The sequence below is a fragment of the Chiloscyllium plagiosum genome, unplaced genomic scaffold (genome assembly GCF_037043375.1).
Source record: "Chiloscyllium plagiosum isolate Xiang-an unplaced genomic scaffold, Cpla_swu_hap1 HiC_scaffold_20, whole genome shotgun sequence".
NCBI lineage: Eukaryota > Metazoa > Chordata > Chondrichthyes > Orectolobiformes > Hemiscylliidae > Chiloscyllium > Chiloscyllium plagiosum.
Window position 1 is genome coordinate 29,563,527 of NW_028270158.1, and position 19,991 is coordinate 29,583,517.

Genomic DNA, 19,991 nt, shown 5'->3' on the forward strand with positions numbered 1-19,991 from the left:
TACCCAACCTGGATTGAACCTTATTGGAATTCCAAAAGTAGAAAATGCTGAAAACTCACAGTGGGCTGGTGCTATCATTTTATTTTTGTTAACTTGCCCTTTTCCCACCCCCTTGTATTCGTGATGTATTGTGTTGTCCTTTAAACTGACCCTGTCTTCCAGACCTTCCCTCTTGGTGCTGTCTCTTTATTTGCCACAACCTGCTTTGTATTGTCTGCACTTGTTTAAACCTGGTTGTGATGTGATTTGGTGAAAATGACCTGGGAATGGAGGGCTGAAGGGAAATGTCAGGCCAGCAGGGGGCACTCACGGAGGCAATAGAGAACCAATTTGGTTTCACTAAGAACCAGGAAGAGAATTGAAGCTCCATATGTTACAGACCAAAAGCTCTAGAAAACTTAGTAGAGTAAAAAAAGTGCAGAAATGAAAGTAAAAAGGAAATCAAGAAAATTTATATTAATAAAGTGGCAACATTTGAAAAATTAATTTGATTGTAAGTTAATAAAACCTCTGGGCGAAATGAGCTGCACCCCAGTGTATTGTAGGCTGTAGCGACTGAAGTAGTGGATGGATTAGTGATTATCTTTCAAAATTCGATATAGACCAGCAAGGTTTCTGAAAATAGCAAGTGCCGCAACTTAAAGAAGGGAGAGGGAGAGAAAAGGAAGGACTGCAGACCTGTTACTATGATGTCAATAGTAGGGTAAATGTTAGAATCTATTGCCAAAGATGCAATAACTGAACGCTTAGAAAATAGTATGACTGGTCAGAACCAACACAGATTTATGAAATGTAAGATCATCTTTAAAAAACCTGTTAGAGTATTTTTAAAGATGCTATTTGTAGTATTGATGAAAGAGAAGCAGAGGACATGGTGTATTTGTATTTCCGAAGATTTTCAATAAGATCCCACACAAGAGATAAGTAAACAAAGATTAGAGCATGTGGGCTTTGGGCGCGATGCTGATACATAGAACATAGAACATAGAACATAGAAGAATACAGCGCAGTACAGGCCCTTCGGCCCTCGATGTTGCGCCGATCCAAGCCCACCTAACCTACACTAGCCCACTATCCTCCATATGCCTATCCAATGCCCGCTTAAATGCCCATAATGAGGGAGAGTCCACCACTGCTACTGGCAGGGCATTCCACGAACTCACGACTCGCTGAGTAAAGAACCTACCCCTGACATCTGTCCTATACCTACCTCCCCTTAATTTAAAGCTATGCCCCCTTGTAATAGCTGACTCCATATGTGGAAAAAGATTCTCACTGTCAACCCTATCTAAACCCCTAATCATCTTATACACCTCTATCAAGTCACCCCTAAACCTTCTTTTCTCCAATGAAAACAACCCCAAGTGCCTCAGCCTTTCCTCATACGATCTTTCTACCATACCAGGCAACATCCTGGTAAACCTCCTCTGCACCCGTTCCAGTGCCTCCACATCCTTCCTATAGTATGGCGACCAAAACTGCACACAATAGGAAGTGGTGTGTGTGTGTGTGTGTGTGTGTAGGGAGGCTACAAAGCCACTTGCAGTGAATGGTCAAGAATAAAGAAGAGTACAATTGGAAAATTGTGCAGTTATCCACTTCAATGGACAAGAGTATTTCTTAAATTATACAAGGTTGGGAAGTGCTAATGGCCAAAGGCACAGCAGTGTCTTTGTTTGTGAGTCACTGACAGAGAGCAGGGGTGCAGCACGCAGTCAGGAAGGCAATTGAGGGCAGGCCCTGTGTATTAAGTTGGAGTCAGACTCCTCTGTGTTTCCTGACAAGAGGCTGTCCGTCAGGGTCAGCCAATACTGATAGCATCTCAGTGTGCATGTCCAACTGCTCTTTCATGTATTTTGACCAATTGGAGTCCTGATCTGTGTCTTTTTCAGCAGGATCTCCCACCATGCCCTCCACTGAGCTGGCAAATGGACCATTCTTTGCTCCAGGCTTGGTAGTCTCCCAGATAGCTCTGTAGTTACTGATCCGAGGTTGATAGAGGCCTCTTGAGCGTTGCCAGTTTCTCAGTTGTTACAATGCAGTGACATTACTCTGTTTCCACCTCCTGAAGTTATTGTGCACGAGCAGGTGGCAGTATGTTCTTCAGTATCTGAAAGCAGGAAGACAGAAGGGTGGGGTTTGTGTGAGCAAAAGCTCAATGTTCATGCCATCTGCATCTGGCTTGCCACACAGAAATGAGGACATTGAGAAGAGAAATCCATCAGTGAGGTGCCATCATCTTCAGTGTTTGATGGCGTGGACCTGACACAGCCATCTCCATGACGCAGAGAATGGTATCCTACTAGCCCGCAAATGTAGGTGTCCCTGTTGCCCGTTGGTTTGATCTGGTTTGCTCCCTTCTGTTGTGAAATCCCTTTGCCTGTGAGACTGGCAGCGTTGGTAAGATATGCCGGGATGGAGTGAAGTAACTGGGCATAAGTTCTGAATGCCAGGGAGTGCAGCTGTTTGAGTGAAGGGGTAGTGAGGCAGATGTTATTGGTGGGTAGGAGATGTCATGTGAGGATGCATCTGGAGCAGCTAATGGTGCTCATTCGACTCCTCACAGAATAGCTCTCAGGTTCCTGGGTCCAGACACCTGGAAGTGACCTTCCTGGGTTTCCTTTACTGGGGCCTGCTCTTGAGTTTCTTCTTGTCCCTGTGGAGCCATGTCCTTCCTCTATGTCTTCCAGTACCATATCCATCTGTGTGGAAGCCTCTCTCTGTTCCAGTGTTCTTTGTATTTCTGTGCAGCTTCCCGTTAAGAAGAGCAGATTGGCTGTGCCACACAGTCTGTAAACTCTTACACCGGTGGCCCCCGGGAGCTTCAAAGTGCAAGGAGCAAGGAGGTGCTCAGCCCTATGCTGTAGCCACTCATGTGAAGAGGGTACCAGGTAAATGACCATGGATCACACCCCACGATGGCCAAAATGTGGGGCTTTCCACCAGGAAACCTGGCAGCCCATCCCAGGAGAGAAACAGACATCTCATTTCAGATCCTGAGATGTGAGCGCGACTTCTCTTCATGTCAGCTGCCAGCTCTGCTGAATTTTCCAGCACTTTTTGTTCATAACATTTCCAATGCCTGTGGTATTTTGCTTTTATTCTTTTTACATCTAGTGACTCAGCGCTCCCTCTACTGGTCTATATGTGTATTACATCCATACACAAGTCCTCAAACAAGCTCGCAACAATTTAAAGACCAGTTTGGAAAAAATATTCTTCATTTCTGATCCTGCTTTCTCCAAAACCCTGCTGTTACACTTGAAAGGGAGTCACAGAAGGAAGGTTCATAAAAGATAGTTCCTGTATGTTGCAGGTTTCCCAATGATAGATTTTACCCTCCCTTGTTAACTGTAAGGTTTCACTAAGTATACTATTGAATGGCTGTCTCACATTTTATTCTCTGCTATTTGGTCATCAGCAAGTGTGCATTTCCTAACTTCAAAAGCAAGGGTTAAAAAACTCACACTTAATAGAGATGTTCAAAATAATGTAGGGTTTTGACTGTCGATTACAAAGGGAAAACTTGTATCCCCTGAATAACTAGAGGACACCAGGGGATAAGTAATTGGCAAAACAGCCAAAGGCAAGATCAGAATTTGATATAATACATAGCCTGTGTGATGGCAGCAGATTTAACAATAATGTGCAGAAGTGAATTGGATACATAATTAAAACAACATGCAGCACAGTAGGGGAAGACAAATTAGATAGCTCTTTCAGAGAAGTAAAACAAGCATGATATTAATAACTTTGATGAAAGGACTAACTGTATGGTGGTGAAATTTGCTGACCTACCTATGAAGGTAGGTAGGAAAACAAGTTGAGAGGAGGGTTTTAAATCTCCAAAAGAATCTACAGAAGTTGAGTGGGCAGAAATTTCACAGATGGAGCATAATTTGGGAAACAATAAGGTTGTCCAATTTGGCAGAAAAAATAAAACAAGATTATTAATTGATTGGAGAGAGAGACTCTAGAATGCTGAAGTATGGAGGGATATGGGTATTCTTCTACACAGATCACAAGAAGTCAGCATGCAGGTACAAATAATTAAGCTATTTTGCAAGGAAAGGCTGGATATTAAAGTATAGGACATTGGTGAGATCATACCCAGAGTGCTGTGTTCGGTTTTGGTCACCTTACTTTAAGGGGAGAGAGAGAGAGACACACACACACTTGCATTGAAAGCAGTTTAGAGAAACTTCTGGGTAATTCCACGGGCTTGTCTTATGAGAAGGTTTGAGCAAGTTGGGCCAATACGTATTGAATTTAGAAAAATGAAGAGTAACTTTATTGATATGCCAGGTCACAAGGTTACAGGTTATTGATGAATACAATTCTACTTCAGCTGATAGTTCACAGTGCCTCTTCAACGCCCAGTTGTGAGTTAGTAGATTTGTTCCTAGTCAGTTCCATAAAGTGCTGTGGTAGCGCCACACAACCTGACAGAAGCTGTCCTCAACATGAAGGTGGGACTTTGCCTCCACAGTGTTTACTGGGCCACCCCTGAGAGATTGATGTCTCTCACCCAGGGGACATTCTGTGCCCTTTGCCACCCTCAATGCTTCCTCGAAGGGGCTTGGTGGTAATTAGCAGAGCTTCCCTTGTCTATGTTAGATCATGTGACATGAGCTTTGATAAGATTTGCAGTTATTGTTTCAGACCCCAATGGGAACTCCTATCCAATGACATACTTCTGGGCCACATTAGCTGTTGAAGCTTATCCTGCCAGGGTGACAGAGCATTCCCAGGGAATGTGACAGTAGTGTTTCGGATCTATCTGTCAGGTATGATTCCGTGAGCCTGTTATTTGGCTAATCTGTGAGACACCTTTTCCAATTTTAACACAAGCCCCCAGATGTTAGTAAGGAGGATTTTGCAGGGATGTGTTTGCTGTCAATGTTTCCAATGCCTAGGTTGACACTGGTTCAGCTGGTTTCATTGTCTCCACTAAAACAGAAGTCTGTGGCTTCAAGGCAGGCTGAAGAGTTTAATTTTATTTACATCCTGCCTGAGCCTTACTTTCACCTGTTTCTGAGGGTTACAATCCCCCCAGCTATTTATTCAGTTAACATCGCCAAATTCTGACTCCTTTTTCTAGTCAGTTATTGATCCAATTTAATTTCAAAGATATCAAACCTGTCCAGAATTAATTACTTTTGGTGCAAGTTTGTCCCATTCCCACTCCGTGTGTGTGGCAGGACTGCAGAGTTTAGATTCAGTCCGTTGATTGTGGGATCACTGTGCTCCATTTATTATGTGCTTCTTTCACTGTTTGGTACAAAGGTAGTCCCCAGATTAGCTTCCCCAGATTGATGCTTGTCTTTAATTCTGAGGAATGCATGGTACTGCTCCTGGCATGTGCTCCTGTAGTCTTTACTGAACCTTAACATTGACTCTCTTCACCAGTGACACACAGTGACAGAAGTGTGTACCGCCTACAAAACACACACAGTAACTTACTGGAGCTCCAACACATGAGCTCAACATATTTCCTCCCCTAAAGGATCTGACTGAACCAGATGGATTTTTTTTACAACAGTCAATTATAGTTACCATGCAAAGGCTACGGCTACCATGACTAGAACTAGCCTCGGATTTTACATTTATTAACCAAATCCAATTCCACCAGCTGTCATTGTGGGATTTGAACTCATGTTACCCAGAGTGTTACAGGATCACTGGTCCAGTGACATTACCACCATGCTCCCATCGATCCCATTGGTATAAAGAGGCATAAGATTTTCATTATGCTCTGTCAGTGTCTTTATCAAGGCAACCTTTCTCTCCACACTCAAAACTCTGCCGAGTGACTACTGAGGTGAACCCTGTGTCTTTTGTACTCACCATTCCCTGCTCGGCTCTCCCTGAAACCCCATAGAACTTCTGGTCCTGCCCAGCTAGCCATCAGAGCAACTGTCCATGGTTCTGTTGCCTTGTGCCTTTGATGTTTTCTATGTAATGGTTAGTTTCAGATCATGTTCACCATGAGTTTAGAGTCAACAATATACCTCTGCTCTTCCCTACAATTCTCTCCATCCCTTACCCACTAAGGCTCATCTTGCTTGTTGCTGACTTCAAACCACATTGCTGGATTTTCTCTCTTTCAGGATCCCCGGAACAAACATGGCTTTCGGGTTCACACCTATTCCAGCCCAACATTCTGTGACCACTGTGGCTCCCTGCTCTACGGCCTCATTCACCAGGGCATGAAATGTGACTGTAAGTGTCTAAATTCAGGTGGAAACCTTCTGCCTTCTCCGTTTTTGATGCATGTGTCACAGATGGAATTCGGAACATGTAGAGACTTCCAAAAAGGAATGTGAACATCACGGGCAAGGTCAGCATTTCTGGTGGAGTTCAGCCATTTCCTTGAACCATTTTCTGGCAGTTTGATATAACAGAGTGACCTGTCAGTCACTTACAGAAACAATTTGGAATCGTCCTCAATCTGGTGGGTACTGACGTCAAGTAGGCCAAACTGGGTGCGAATGACAAACTCCTTCACTAAAGGACAGACTTCCAAATTCAGTTTAAATTATACTCAAATTCTTCATGGAGAGATTTGAATTCATGTTGTCAAGGTTGCTGAAGCAGCAGCTAGAAGTTTCTGAGGTTGTAGGGGTTAATACTTCCTAGTATGAGGGCTAGTAGTTTATGAGTCATTTGGGAGTTTAAATCTTCAGTGTTAATGCAGTAATCTTTCTGTGGTTAGGTTTAACATGTGGCTTAACATATCCTGAGGGTTGGTTTCATGTTTAGAGGAGATTAATATTCTGGATTTTAAAGGCTATTGCAGCATTCTGGGTTTGGGGCCTGATCAGAAGACACCAGGATTCTTTGAGGTTTGCATTGAGTTACCTCACTTCAGTCGAATGAGTTCAGGATGATGAGGTACTCTGAGCATCTCTGGGCTGGAGGGGATTTTCACTGTTCAGGGTGAGAGATGGGTAATGACCATCCATGATTCAGTGGGGGAAGGCAGGGGTTTGGGAGTTTATTGACTAATCGGGCATGGTCAACTCTTTGAGATCCCAGGGAGCAGTTGACACCATCACGGCTCAGCAATGCCTGGAGAGGACTGGACAAAGACTGATGGATGACAAAAGGACGAAAGTAAAAAATTGAAGGCGTCCAGTCCAAAGATGTGCAGGATGGTTGGATTGGCCATGCTAAATTGCCCAAAGTGTTCCGGGGATGTGCAGGCTAGGTGAATTGGCCATGGGTAATGCAAGGTTACAGGGATAGAGTAGGGGTCTGGGTCTGGGTGGGATGTTGTTCGGATAGTTGGTATGGACCTGATTGGCCAAATGGCCTGCTTCCACACTGTGGGGATTCTTTGATCTCTGATGTAAGTTTTGTTTTCCAGCCTGTATGATGAACGTGCATAAGCGATGTGTATCAAATGTACCCAGCATGTGTGGAATGGATCACACTGAACGAAGGGGCCGTATCTTCATTAAGGCTGAGATAATTAAAGATCTACTCACTGTCTTAGGTAAGTATCAGTTGTCTGGGCTCATAACATGTTTAAAATCTGTTTCTGACCTTCAAGGTTCACACCAAGCTGAACATATAACTGAGATAAGTGCAAATAAATAAGTCTAAAACCCCATATTGATCACGTTTTAAATGTCTAACTTGGCCTAGGCCAGACTAATGAGATGTATTAACCGGCCTCGGCAATGGTGGAGTATTGGTGCCATCTTCTGGAAGGTACACATCGCTGCAGCTAATTACCCTGGTGGGACAAGGCAATGCAGAAAAACAACCTGTGGAGACAGAGCACTCCACAAAAGACCCTGCAAGTCTCTAAATTCTTGCACATGTCTTGAAGATGGTAATCTTTATATTATAGGATAAGCTCAACCAGCACAACCCTATTGTCAACCATGGCTCAGTAGGTAGTACTCATGCCTCTGACTCAGAAGGGTTCTTACATGTTGAGTCTGTTTGATGTATGTATGTTGGGCTATTTAGTCAGTGCTGGAAAGGTGGGTCCAAGTCTCACTGAGAGACTTAAGCCCAAATTCTAGGTTAACATTCAGAGCAGCATGAAGAGATTCCTGCACTGTTTCCGGCGAGAGACAGAACCTATCCTGTCACACTATTCAAAACAAAGTAATTTGCCCTCAGCCATCACTAAAACAAATAATCTCCCGTTAATACACTTGTATTTATAAGATCTTTCTACCACAAATTGACTGCTACATTTTCCCACAATGGAGCAGTGACCACATTATCAAAAAGATACTTCATTGATTGTAATGCACATTAGGATGTCCCAAGGTTATGAAAAGGTGGTATATAATTGCAAGTTTTCGTTTTATAAGCCTGAGCTGAGCCTGAATTATGGGTAAACTTAAAGTTCTGATTGAGCGTTAAATTTACGGATTGCGTTGGGATAAGCATAGATAATTGGCAAGAGTCAATATCACATGTTCTATTCCTCCAGCCATGTCTCTACAACACTTTTTCATACTCTCTACCTTTCAACATCAAATTTATTTCCTTTTGTAGGCCCTCCCCAGCCCCACTCCATTTCTCTAACAACCCATGTACAATCTGTGCCATCATGGACTCTTCATTCTCTTTGTTTTTGTCAGGAGGTTGAATAACATCAGTGAAATGAAGCCTAAGGGTAATTTGAGAAAAGCTTGAGAGTTTTATCTTACAGCTTATGTTACACCAGACTGATAGTGACTGGTATTTTCAACACCAATGAGTGATTCCACCAGATTGGATCATGTAACTCTCCCCTCATTCCCTAGGTAGTGAGCCCCTGTGGCTCAGTGGTTAGCACTGCTGCTCACAGTGATAGGGACTCTGGTTCGGGTGACTATCTGTGTGGAGTTTGCACATTCTCCCTGTGTCTATGTGGGTTTCCTCCGCGTGCTCTGGTTTCCTCCCACATTCCAAAGATGTGCAGATTAGGTGAATTGGCCACGCTTAAAAAATGTCCATAATGTCCTTAGATGTGTAGGCCAAGTGGATTAGCTGTGGTAAATATGGGGTTACAGGGATACAGTAGGGGGCTGAGTATAGGTGGATGCTCTTCAGTTGGTCAGTGCAGACCCAAGGGGACAAATGGCCTCTTTCCACACAATAGGGATACTATATTTCTGAATGTTTGGTTGACTCCCTTTTAAGGAGGACCAACAAAATTGAACAATCACACTCAAAGTTTAGTTGGGGATATTTGAAAATGTCTGTGGTAAAATGAGAGGGTAGCTAAGCATAGCCAATTGTATGGGTTTGGCTGAGAAGAAGGATCCATGTTATAACAGTGACTATGCTACACAAGCTCATCATTTAGCTGTAAAATACTGTGGGATGCTGTGAAGCTGTAAAAGTTGCACTGGAATGCAAGTCTTCTTTTGTTTTTTTCCCATTACGGGGTAATTTATAAACTGGCCATCAGAGGGCAGTGCTTTATTTTGAAGGAATAAGTGCTGTTTCGAGTGCACCTGAATCTGAATGTAGCAAATTACATTCCTATCAAACATCAGATTGTGGCTTTAAGTCAGGATCCTGTCTGATGGCTTCATTGGGTGAACCTGCTGCTGTTTGCCTGGCTTTCTTCCTCAACTAATACCTTCAGAGAAACCAAATAACAGCACATTCATTTCACAACGGTTACTGGGATCGTGCTGTGCTGCAATGGCAGTTGTTTTTTGTAACCATTCACAGGATGAGCCTGTCACTGGGTAGGCCAACATGATCGTCCCCAATTTCCTGGGAAGGTGGTGTTGAACTGCCTTCTTGAGTCACTGCTGGCTCTGTTAGGTGCACCCACAGTGTTGTTAGGAAAAGTCCAGGATCTTGACCCAGTGACGGAGAAGGATGGTGATATAGTTGCAAGTCGGGATAGAATATGGAAGGGAAATAAACAAAGAAACACATATACTGTACCTTGGAGGTTTCCTACTCACTGCTTGAATGCCAATCAGCATGCCCATGGATTCACTTCCAGTTTTGAAGTCACTGTCATATGCAGCTCCCTGTAATCTATGCAGCAGAATGAAAAGCTCGGAGGGAACTATTGGCTGGATTCTCTCCAGCAGGAGATTTTCACTAAGAACAGACTGATGGGTTGGGAATTGGCCAAGTGGAATTTTCTCTGCATTTTGTGGACAGGCCAGAGCTGGGAAAGTGTCCACATTTCCAGGTCGAGATTGTTTGTGTTGAACCTGCTTGGCTATGAGTGCAGCTGGTTCTGGAACCTTCCGTCTTTAATAGTATCACCACAGTGTTGTCAGGGCCCACAGCTTTTTGCAATACCCAGGGCCTTTAGCTTTTGCCCAGCTACTTATTTGGTGAAAGTGAGGACTGCAGATACTGAAGATCAGAGTCGAGAGTGTGATGCTGGAAAAGCACAGCAGGTCAGGCAGCATCCGAGGAGCAGGAGAGTCGGTGTTTCGGGCAAGAGCCCTTCATCAGGAATGGGGTTTGTGAGCTGAGGGGGTGGAGAGAATATATGTGGTGTGTCACACTGAATGACCTGAAAGGCAGGCCCTCCCATCATTGAGGATGGAGATATTTGTCAACCTACCTCTTGTTCCGTGAGGTGTTTCAACATCCGCTCCCATTCCTGACTGTGTTTGAGCTGTAGAGCTTGGATCTGATCTGTTGGTTGTGGGATCACAAATGGCCTGCACAGCTTAGCGTGCAGGTAATCCAGTGTTGCAGCATCTCAAGGTTGGTAGCTCATTTCCAGTTCTGCCCGGTGCATCTCCTGGTATGACCTCCTGCAGACAGGGAGGGCAATACCCCTGGCAGGTCAGTTCCTCCCCCCCCCCCCCCCCCCCCCTCCAGCCACGGGAGAGTATCCTCAATGTGAACATAGAGCTTCCCCGCCACAAGGATTATATGATGGTCACTCCTACCATTACTGTCATGACAAGCGCATCGACTACAAGTAAATAGGTGAGGAAGCTTATTAGTTCCCTCAGTACCTTCCACAGACCTATCCTAACAGCCACGTCCTTTAGGACCTGACCAGCTTTGTCAGTAATGAGCCCTTCTGAATGATGAATATGAAAGTGCCCCACCCTCTCTTGCCCTTAACACCCTCAGTGCATCCTTCAAGTGGTGTTCAGCACAGAGGAGAACTGGCTGATCAGAGGGGGCAATGCTAGATGGTAATCAGGAGGAGATATCCATGTGCACATTTACCTTGATTCGAAAAGTGTGGCGCTGGAAAAGCACAGCCGGTCAGACAACATCCGAGAAACAGGAGGATCGACGTTTCAGGAATAAGCCCTTCATAGGAGCCATTCTGATACGACAGACCCGGGGATAGTAATGGTGGTGCCTGGGACATCGTTGTTTCAGCTGAATCATATCTTATGGACAATATCAGGTTATTGCTTAACCAGGGGTGTGTGTGTGTGGGGCAGGGTGGGGTCGGGTCAGCTATCCTCAATGTGTCACAAGCCCCCACATGTTATTGAGGAAAACTTTGCAGAGTCAATAGAGCTGTATAGTGTTGTTGTGGATGATTGGTGGTCCAACCAGTTTCATGCCTTTTATCAACCCTTGTAGCAGTTAAATACATTTCCAAGAACATTTCAGCCATGTTGCTGGAGATCTGGGGTCACACATACAGCATTAGTAAACCAAGTTGGTTCTTATAACGATCAGCAAGCTTTTAATTGCAGATTTATTACTTGAATTCAAAAGTCAACATTTGCTATGATAGGATTAGAATCCACGTCCCGAGAACATTAGTTGAGTTTGTCGGTCACTGGTCTGTTGGCTATACCAGAGTCTAGATTAGAGTGGTGCTGGAAAAGCACAGCAGGTCAGGCAGCATCCGAAGTGCAGGAAAATCGACATTTCAGGCAAAAGCCCTTCATCAGGAATAGAGGCAGAGTGCCTGTAGTAGAGAGATAAATGAGAGGAGGGTGGGGATGGGAGAAAGTAGCATAGAGTACAGTAGGTGAGTGGGGGTGGGGATGGAGGTGATGCCTTGTTCGCTATACCACTACACCACTGACCCCCTGGCAGTGTATCCAACAGTTGCTGCACATTTGATTTGCTATATGAGAGAGATGTGTTGGTTACTCCTGAGAGATGTGATGAACTGCTTTCTAAATGTTCTAGATTTTTACTGAAGAGCACAGTACCTGCAAGCTGAGATGTGTTTGAGTGGAGTTTGTGTGTGACTGTCACAAGATTTCACTCTGTCTTTCTGCTACTGAAGATCAGAACACTCAACCTCTTCACTCACAATTCCATTCCACTTGTTTGGTGGTTTATATATGAGAAGCCTTTGACCTCAATACTAAATTTACCTCTTTTGCAATGTGCATTCCTTAAACTGTTGTTCAACTTTAACTTGGAGAACAAAATGGGAACTGATGTCTCAAGCAGTTCTTTATCAAACCAAGGAATCATGTATCTATTTAAATTCCGCAAAATATTTAATCGCAGGCTCTTGGTGTTTATTTTAGTGGTTTTTATAGTACTCATTGAAATGAGTGATGTTGCTACTGGAGATCAGAACACTTTACATGTCAACCACCTAAGGCCTTTTACAAAGAGTGAAACAATAATCCAAAACTCAAATCCTGAGTATCAAAATCATCAAACATTACCAGGGCAGGTACAGGTTAGACACAGAATCCATTTCCGTCTAACAGTTCTACAAACCTCTTGGTAAGTACAAGACGGATTAGATAAGAATAAAACTTCTTTGGCACTGTCCCATCAAACATTCCCACCTCAAGTACTGCACGAGGTAGATATTTAGTTAAATGTCCTCCTATATTACTCCATTGACATCTCAAATAATAGAATAATGAGAAATGAAAGTTAGAAATATAGTCTCTACAGCTACATGGAATGCTGAATCCTGTGCATTGATTCTTTGATTGTTGTCAGTGAATGGTAGAGGAAATATTTCAAATTAATGTGAAAAGTTAATGTTTATTGAAATAAAAAGAACTACCATATACTGATAGTGTATAGTTATAAATTATATCCTGTTTGAAATTATTTGCTTTCTCTTTAAATTGTGTTTCTAACAGTGAAGGAGGCTAGGAACCTGGTTCCAATGGATCCCAATGGTCTGTCAGATCCATATGTGAAGCTGAAACTGATTCCTGATCCTAAAAGTGAGAGCAAGCAGAAAACCAAGACCATCAAATGCTCCCTGAATCCAATCTGGAATGAGACTTTCACATTGTAAGGATATAAACTTCCATCCTAGCTGTGTAGAAAGCTCTAGAAGTCAGGAGAATTCATTGTGTGAGCACGTGGCCTCAGGGCTGTTGGCACAGTTCTATCATGTTTATGGTGTTGGCTCTGACATTGACTGAATTATATTCTCACTTTTCTAAACCTCAGTCCACATCTTAGCCAGATATTTAGCTAGCTTCTTTTGTTTTTGGGTTGAGTTAACCTGCCTGTAACTGAATCAGTCCATTTGATTGACAACCCAAACCACCATCTAGAACATTCCCTTCCTCCAAATCAATACATTGTAACTTCTCTGGATGCCATCCACTCATTATACTATAGAAATTCACCAGGGTATCTTTGGCAGCTCTCCCCTAAACTGCATGCTCTGACACCCAGAAGGAGCAGCATCAGCCTGACTTGGAGACACATTAGTGGTTCCTTCATCACTGCTGGTCTAAATCTTGAAGCCTTCTCCCTCTCAACCCTGAGGTAACACCTTCCCCAGATGGACTGGAGAACGTGAGGAAGACACTGACTGTTATATTCTTCTATTTAAAGTAAACGTATCAATCATACACCAAGGATTGTAAAGACAATAATGTGGATTCTTTAATTGAAGATAAGTTTGAAGATATATAGTGTGCATTTGAAGGTGTATATACATACAATGTTAATCCAGAGACTACATACATGTGACTAATCTCAGCTGCTACTATTACTTTCTGAATTCAAGACTGTGACGATAATACATCCCATCCTGTGTTGAACTGTAGTGATTGACAGCTGTTTACTAATCATCCCTTAAAGGTACAATTAAATCCTCTACAGCACCAGTCACAACTTTCTGAAGGGCAATTGGAGTGGGCAGTAAATGCCAGTTTGCCAGATATGCCCATAGCCAAGCTTAATTTTTTTAAGACCCAGCCTCAAATACTGTTGGTGAGAATCTGCCTTCTATTGGTTTTGATGGATATGGTCTTGTGGGAGGTTTATTCACTACAAGCTGCGTTGCTCTGGTTCTGTGTTCATGGTCCAAACCATTGAGTAATAGAATTGTTACAATGCAAAAGGAAACCTATTAAATCCGTCATGTCTGCAACAGCTCTCCGAGCGAGCATCTCACTTAGTGTCATTTCCCCACCTTCTCCCTTTTCAGATAACAACCTGAATTCCCTTTTAAGTGCTACAATTGACCATGCTCCCACACATTCACAGGCTACATATAACCACTCACTGTTGGACAAAACATGTTCCCCACATTATTTTTGCAACCTTTGCCATTTGCTTTAAATCTTTGCCCTCTCATTCCCAATTTTTTCATTAGTGCGACTAGCTTCTGCACCCCATCCAGAGCCCTCGATTTCAATGCCTCAATTAAATCTGCCCTCAGATTTCCCTTCTCCAAGGAAAACAGTCCCAATGTTTATAACTGAGGTTGTTCATTTCAGGAACCACACTCGTGAGTTTTCCCTACACTCTCTTTAATGTCTTCACATCTCTCCTAATGTGAAATGCCCAGAACTGAACACAGTATTCCAATTGAGTCCAATTTAGCATAACTTCCTTCTTCCTGGACCCAGTTACCTGATTTATAAAGCCTAGGATACTATTTATTTTTTAATTCATTCAGGAATGAGGGCATCACTGGCTAGGCCAGCATTTATTGCCCATCCCTAATTATCCAGAAGGCAGTTAAGAATCAACCACATTGCTGTGGGTCTGAAGATACATATAGGCCTGACCAGGTAAGGATGGCAGTTTCCTTCCTAAAGGACATAAGAGAACCAGATGGGTTTTTCTAACAATTGACAATAGATTCATGGTCATCATTAGAAATTTAATTCCGGGCTTTTATTGAATTCAGATTCCACCATTTGCCATGGTGGGATTCAAATCTGAGTCCCCAGAACATTACCTGAGTCTTTGGATTAAAAGTCAAACAACATTACCGCTAGGCCATCACCTCCTCAATGTGCATTATTAAGCATTATTAATCTCAGCCAGCCTTGTAACCTTCAACGATTTGTGGATATGTACACCCAGATCCATCTGCTGTTGCTGCCCCATTAGAATTGTCCCCTTTATATAATACTGTCCCTCCATGTTCTTACTACCAACAGGAAGCCCTTCACAGTTTTCTGCATTGAACTACATCTGCCTCGTGTCTGCCCCTTCCAGCCACTTGCCCATGTCCTTTGAAGTTATATCCTCCTTATAGTTCAGAATGTTTTGAAGTTTCAAACTGTGCCATTCACACCAAGGTCTACTTCATTAATTTATATCAGCAACATTAACTCCTGGTGAATTTGACAATAAACCTTCCTCCAGTGCAAAAACATTGATTAACCCTTGCATTTGTGGTCTGTTGCAAACTCATTTCATATTCATGTTGTTACTGTCCCTTCCATCCCATGAGCTATAACTATGTTCACATATCTGTTGTGTGACATGGCATCAAATACCTTTTGGACATCCACGTACATTACATCACAGCATCTCTCTCACCAATCTTCTTCACTGGCTCTTCGATAAGTTAGCTAAACATAATTTTCCCTCAGGAAATCTATTCATGTATTTATGTGACTGCTTCATATTTTCCCAAATTATTGTTGAAGTTTCCCCTCCACTAAAATTAACCTGACTGGTTGTAGTTGCTGAATTTATCTTTGTATCCTTTTTTGGACAAAGGGGTAACATGTTTGTAGTCCTCTGGTGCTGTGCTTAAGTCAATGGAAAACTGGAAAGTTAGGGTTACTGCCTCTGCAATTTTCATTTTCACTTCCCTCAGTGTCTTTGGATACAACTTGCCCAGTCTTGACCCACCTGAAGTGTGGACAGCCTTTCAAATACTACCCCTTCATCAACTTTAATTCCTTTCAGCAAATTAATTACATCCTCTTTCATCGTGACTTGAGTAGCGTCTTCTTCCTTGGTAAAGACATTTGCAAAGTATTCATTCAGTATCTCAGTTTTTCCCTGCCTCTGTGTAAAGTGCCTTTTTGGTCCCTCATTGGCCATGTTCTTTCTTTTGCCTCCCTTTTATTTTTTATATGCTTAGTCTATTTGCTATCGATATGCTAGTTACTCTAGTGCCTTAGTCCCTGTATGATTCCATTGCCCTGTAACTCTTAGTTCTCATGTCTATTTTCCACCAACAGCAATCTGAAGGATTCTGATAAGGATCGACGGCTTTCTATTGGAATATGGGACTGGGATCTAACCACAAGGAATGATTTCATGGGATCTCTGTCTTTTGGAATCTCAGAGCTGCAGAAGGCTGGGGTCAATGGGTGGTAAGTGAAAGAATATCCTTTGTAAATACTATAATGTTACTTTCTGTCTGATCTGAAAATGAATAGGATCTAGGAAGCTCCATTTGAGCTGTTATTATAAGAACATCAGTGCAATGATGGTTCGCGGTTACAGGGTTAGTGTTTTGGGTAAGTTAAAATAGCTGAGGGGGGGGAGGCAGTTTTCAGAGGTTACACGACTGGCCAGAACCCAGTCAGATCCTGTTCTTACCTGGAATAGTGTTACCTCCGATTATATATTTGCAACGATGTTGGATGTTGCTTTCCCAATACTCTCACCTTGAGTTCTCCATCCTACAGTCTGGCAGTGAACTCTGGGTTCAGCTTCTTTGCAGCTGCTCTCCAGGCTCCCTGTATCCTGGGGAATGTGGAATGGTTAACAAAGCATTTAATGCTAGAAAGAAGAACTGTGCTTTAGCCCCAGATGCTGAAGACAGAGAGCTCTGTCAAGAAATGCAGTGTTAATAGTAAATTGTTTATATTCAAGATAGAAATTAGCCTTTACTCGTTTTGTGAAATGTTTTAAACTATAAACTGAGATTGGTGGATAGGAGCCACACCAAAAGGTGCAACCAAATTCCAAAAGAGAAAATAAATCCCCTGTTGCACAGGTACAAGTTGCTGAGCCAGGAGGAAGGTGAATATTACAATGTGCCAGTGCCACCTGAAGAGGACACTGAAGGAAACGAGGAACTGAGGCAGAAGTTTGAGGTGAGTAACAAAAGAGAGCCATATTTATAAGGATGTCTGAACAAAGGTGTCCATATAGACAACATACAGTGAATAACTAATACAGGCAAAAAGAGATGACCATTCTTTGGATGCATTGAAAATACAGTGACTGCATAAGCTTAACATTCAGCTTGTAGTCATTTCAAATCTGGCAATTACATTCCAGGCTGTAACTCACTCTACATAGAAGCCACAGGTGTCCTTTAGTTACACTGCTGCCTATAACTGATGCTCAGACAAATGTCCAGTAAACCTGATGAAGGTTCAGAGTTGGAGATAGTTAGCGATCAACAAATTTCTTGGGTAATATATGAATATGTAGGGAGACCGTGCAGGATGTAGGAGACTAGGAGGATCAGCAGGAAATTTCAAAAGCGACCTTTATTGGGATTACATATCTATATTTATGTAGAAATTGGACAATTTGGACACAATCTGGACTAAACAAGGTTTTTACCAAGGAATGGAGTCAACAGCTTAACATGGGCTGTGATTCAGCTGCTAATTACAAAAAAAGGCAAGTGATTTTAGAAAGACTGCCAAACAAAGCTTTTAGGGAGGTAAGAGGTGAATTTCTGCTGGAAAACCTGGATCTGGAAGAAACAATGGGACCCTGTGCTAAGAATGGGTAATTGGATACTGAAAAACAACAACTGATATGTAATGAAAAAACAGATACCAGGTTTCTCATTTTATAAACTAGAATGGCACTGAAATGTCTAAAATTTAACGACGGGTAGAAGAGGTACTCCTGACTCATTTACAAGACTTAACTAAGACTAAGATAATAGAATTCACAAAGGCGTTAAAGGTGAAAGTCTGAGATAATCAAGGAATTGGCAGATTATTTGGGATTAGTAAGAACACTCTGTGTAATAATCATTGGCGATGGTTGGAATTCAGTTACAGACAAAGCAGCTTGAGCATGAGGAAAGAAACAAAGCACTTTGAATTGGAATTCAAAATCACAGAAGAAGAATTTGAAATTTCTGAAAAAAAAAGTTAATTTAGAGAAGCACTGCAAAGGGAGGAAAGGGAAAGAAAAGGAGCATTTTGGAGGAATGGGGCTTAAGAGGCTGGAACTGGAAGAGAGAAAAGAATAAAGTGAAGGAATTAAAAAGGGAATACTGACTTTATTTACTGGAGGCAAAAAAAGGAACATCACGTGCGGAAAGATCCGAGGAGGGAAAGCTTACTCTAACCCAGATTCGAGCTAGGAGATGCTTAAATTTGTACATGCCCCATCAAAGTGTGGAGAAAAGGGTATGAAGCATTCTTCATTTCAGTTGAGAAGGAAATCTGGGCGCTGTTAATGTAAAGCAGGGTGACAGCTAGAGCAGATTAAATTTATGTATCAGTTTCAGAGGAGGTTTCTATGGATGATTCCACAATAAAAAATATTATTCCTGGTGGGGTGCATACAAGTTAGCTCTGGAGATGTACACCCAAACATTTTGAAAAACCTAATTTAATTTGAAAGGGTCTAGCACTTTGAAGAGTCAAATGGACATTAGGAGGAATGTAAATGTATGAAGCTATCAGAGAAATTATTCAAAAGACCATCTCTGCAAAGTCTCTATCCTTTGCATTGTGTGAATATGTTCGAGTTGAGTTTAAAAGGGGATCTAGTTCTAATTCTGAATTATAGATTGGGTGTTATTATGTTTTGCCATTTTTAGAGTTTTGAGTTATAATAAACTGGTAATTTTTGAGTTCATAGAATCGTAGAATCCCTACAGTGTGGAAACCTGCCATCTGGTCCAACAAGTCCATACCAACCCTCCGAAGAGTAACCCACCCAGACCCATTCCCCTACCCTATTACTCTACATTTACCCCTGACTAATGCACCTAACCTATACATCCCTGAACACTATGGGCAATTTAGCATGGCCAGTTCACCTAACCTGTACATCTTTGGTCTGTGGGAGGAAACTGGAGCACCCGGAGGAAACCCATGCAGACACAGGGAGAATGTGCAAACTCCATACACAGTTGCCCGAACCCGGGTCCCTGGTGCTGTGAGGCAGCAGTGCTAACCACTGAGCCACTGTGCCACCCTTAGTTCATTGAAGAAATTTGATGAAAATCTTTTTCTACATAGAATAGCAATACGAAAGAGAAACATTTGGCAATTTTGATGATTAAATCAAAACATTTATACTAAATGGTCTGACTCATGGGATAATGAGGTTTGATTACCAGCATATTCCTCCTGTCCGAATTGTAATGTCTTCTCAAAATGCATGTGTTGCAAGTACTTTAAAAATATTCTTTCCTGTGTTATTTATAATGTAAGAAAATGCTGGCAATTGACTGTTTGTCCAATGAATGACCCAGAGGAGCAGCATCTGTTGTCAGTGCTTCAGACAAATGGATTGTCCAGCCTGCGGCATTTATCTATACAATTAATTGAAATTCTGTCTGCACACATATTGCCCATCTCTGTCTATCAGTCTTCAAAGTAACCTTTATTTGCTGTGCTCACTGCCTTTCACTCCTCATTTATGCTGGTGTTGCCACCATGATTGCTGCTGGCTGCTGGCTGATAACTGACTGTACTCAATTCAAAGGGACAGAAATGTTGCGACAATGCAGAAGCTCTTATTCATTAGGGCTGAGGACATTATTCTTCAGTCTGACAGTCGACTCTTTCAGACTCTCCACTAAAACCACATTCTTGTGGGAACACTCCAGTGAAAATTATGTTTAGAAATAATAGATACCTGCGAGTGGCTTAGATTCTGAAATCTAAACAAGGGGT

General features: G+C 42.4%; 1 protein-coding gene across 2 annotated transcripts in view; it reads left to right on the forward strand.

Moving 5' to 3' along the window:
* LOC122560735 (protein kinase C beta type) overlaps positions 1–19,991 on the forward strand; it is a 298,145-nt gene that overhangs the window by 215,780 nt on the left and 62,374 nt on the right. For both annotated transcript variants that reach the window (XM_043711728.2, XM_043711727.2), the window contains exons 4-8: positions 6,111–6,222; positions 7,370–7,498; positions 13,032–13,188; positions 16,344–16,478; positions 17,108–17,207. In XM_043711728.2, the coding sequence (XP_043567663.1) occupies positions 6,111–6,222; positions 7,370–7,498; positions 13,032–13,188; positions 16,344–16,478; positions 17,108–17,207 (633 nt within the window). The remainder of the gene's footprint in view (positions 1–6,110; positions 6,223–7,369; positions 7,499–13,031; positions 13,189–16,343; positions 16,479–17,107; positions 17,208–19,991) is intronic.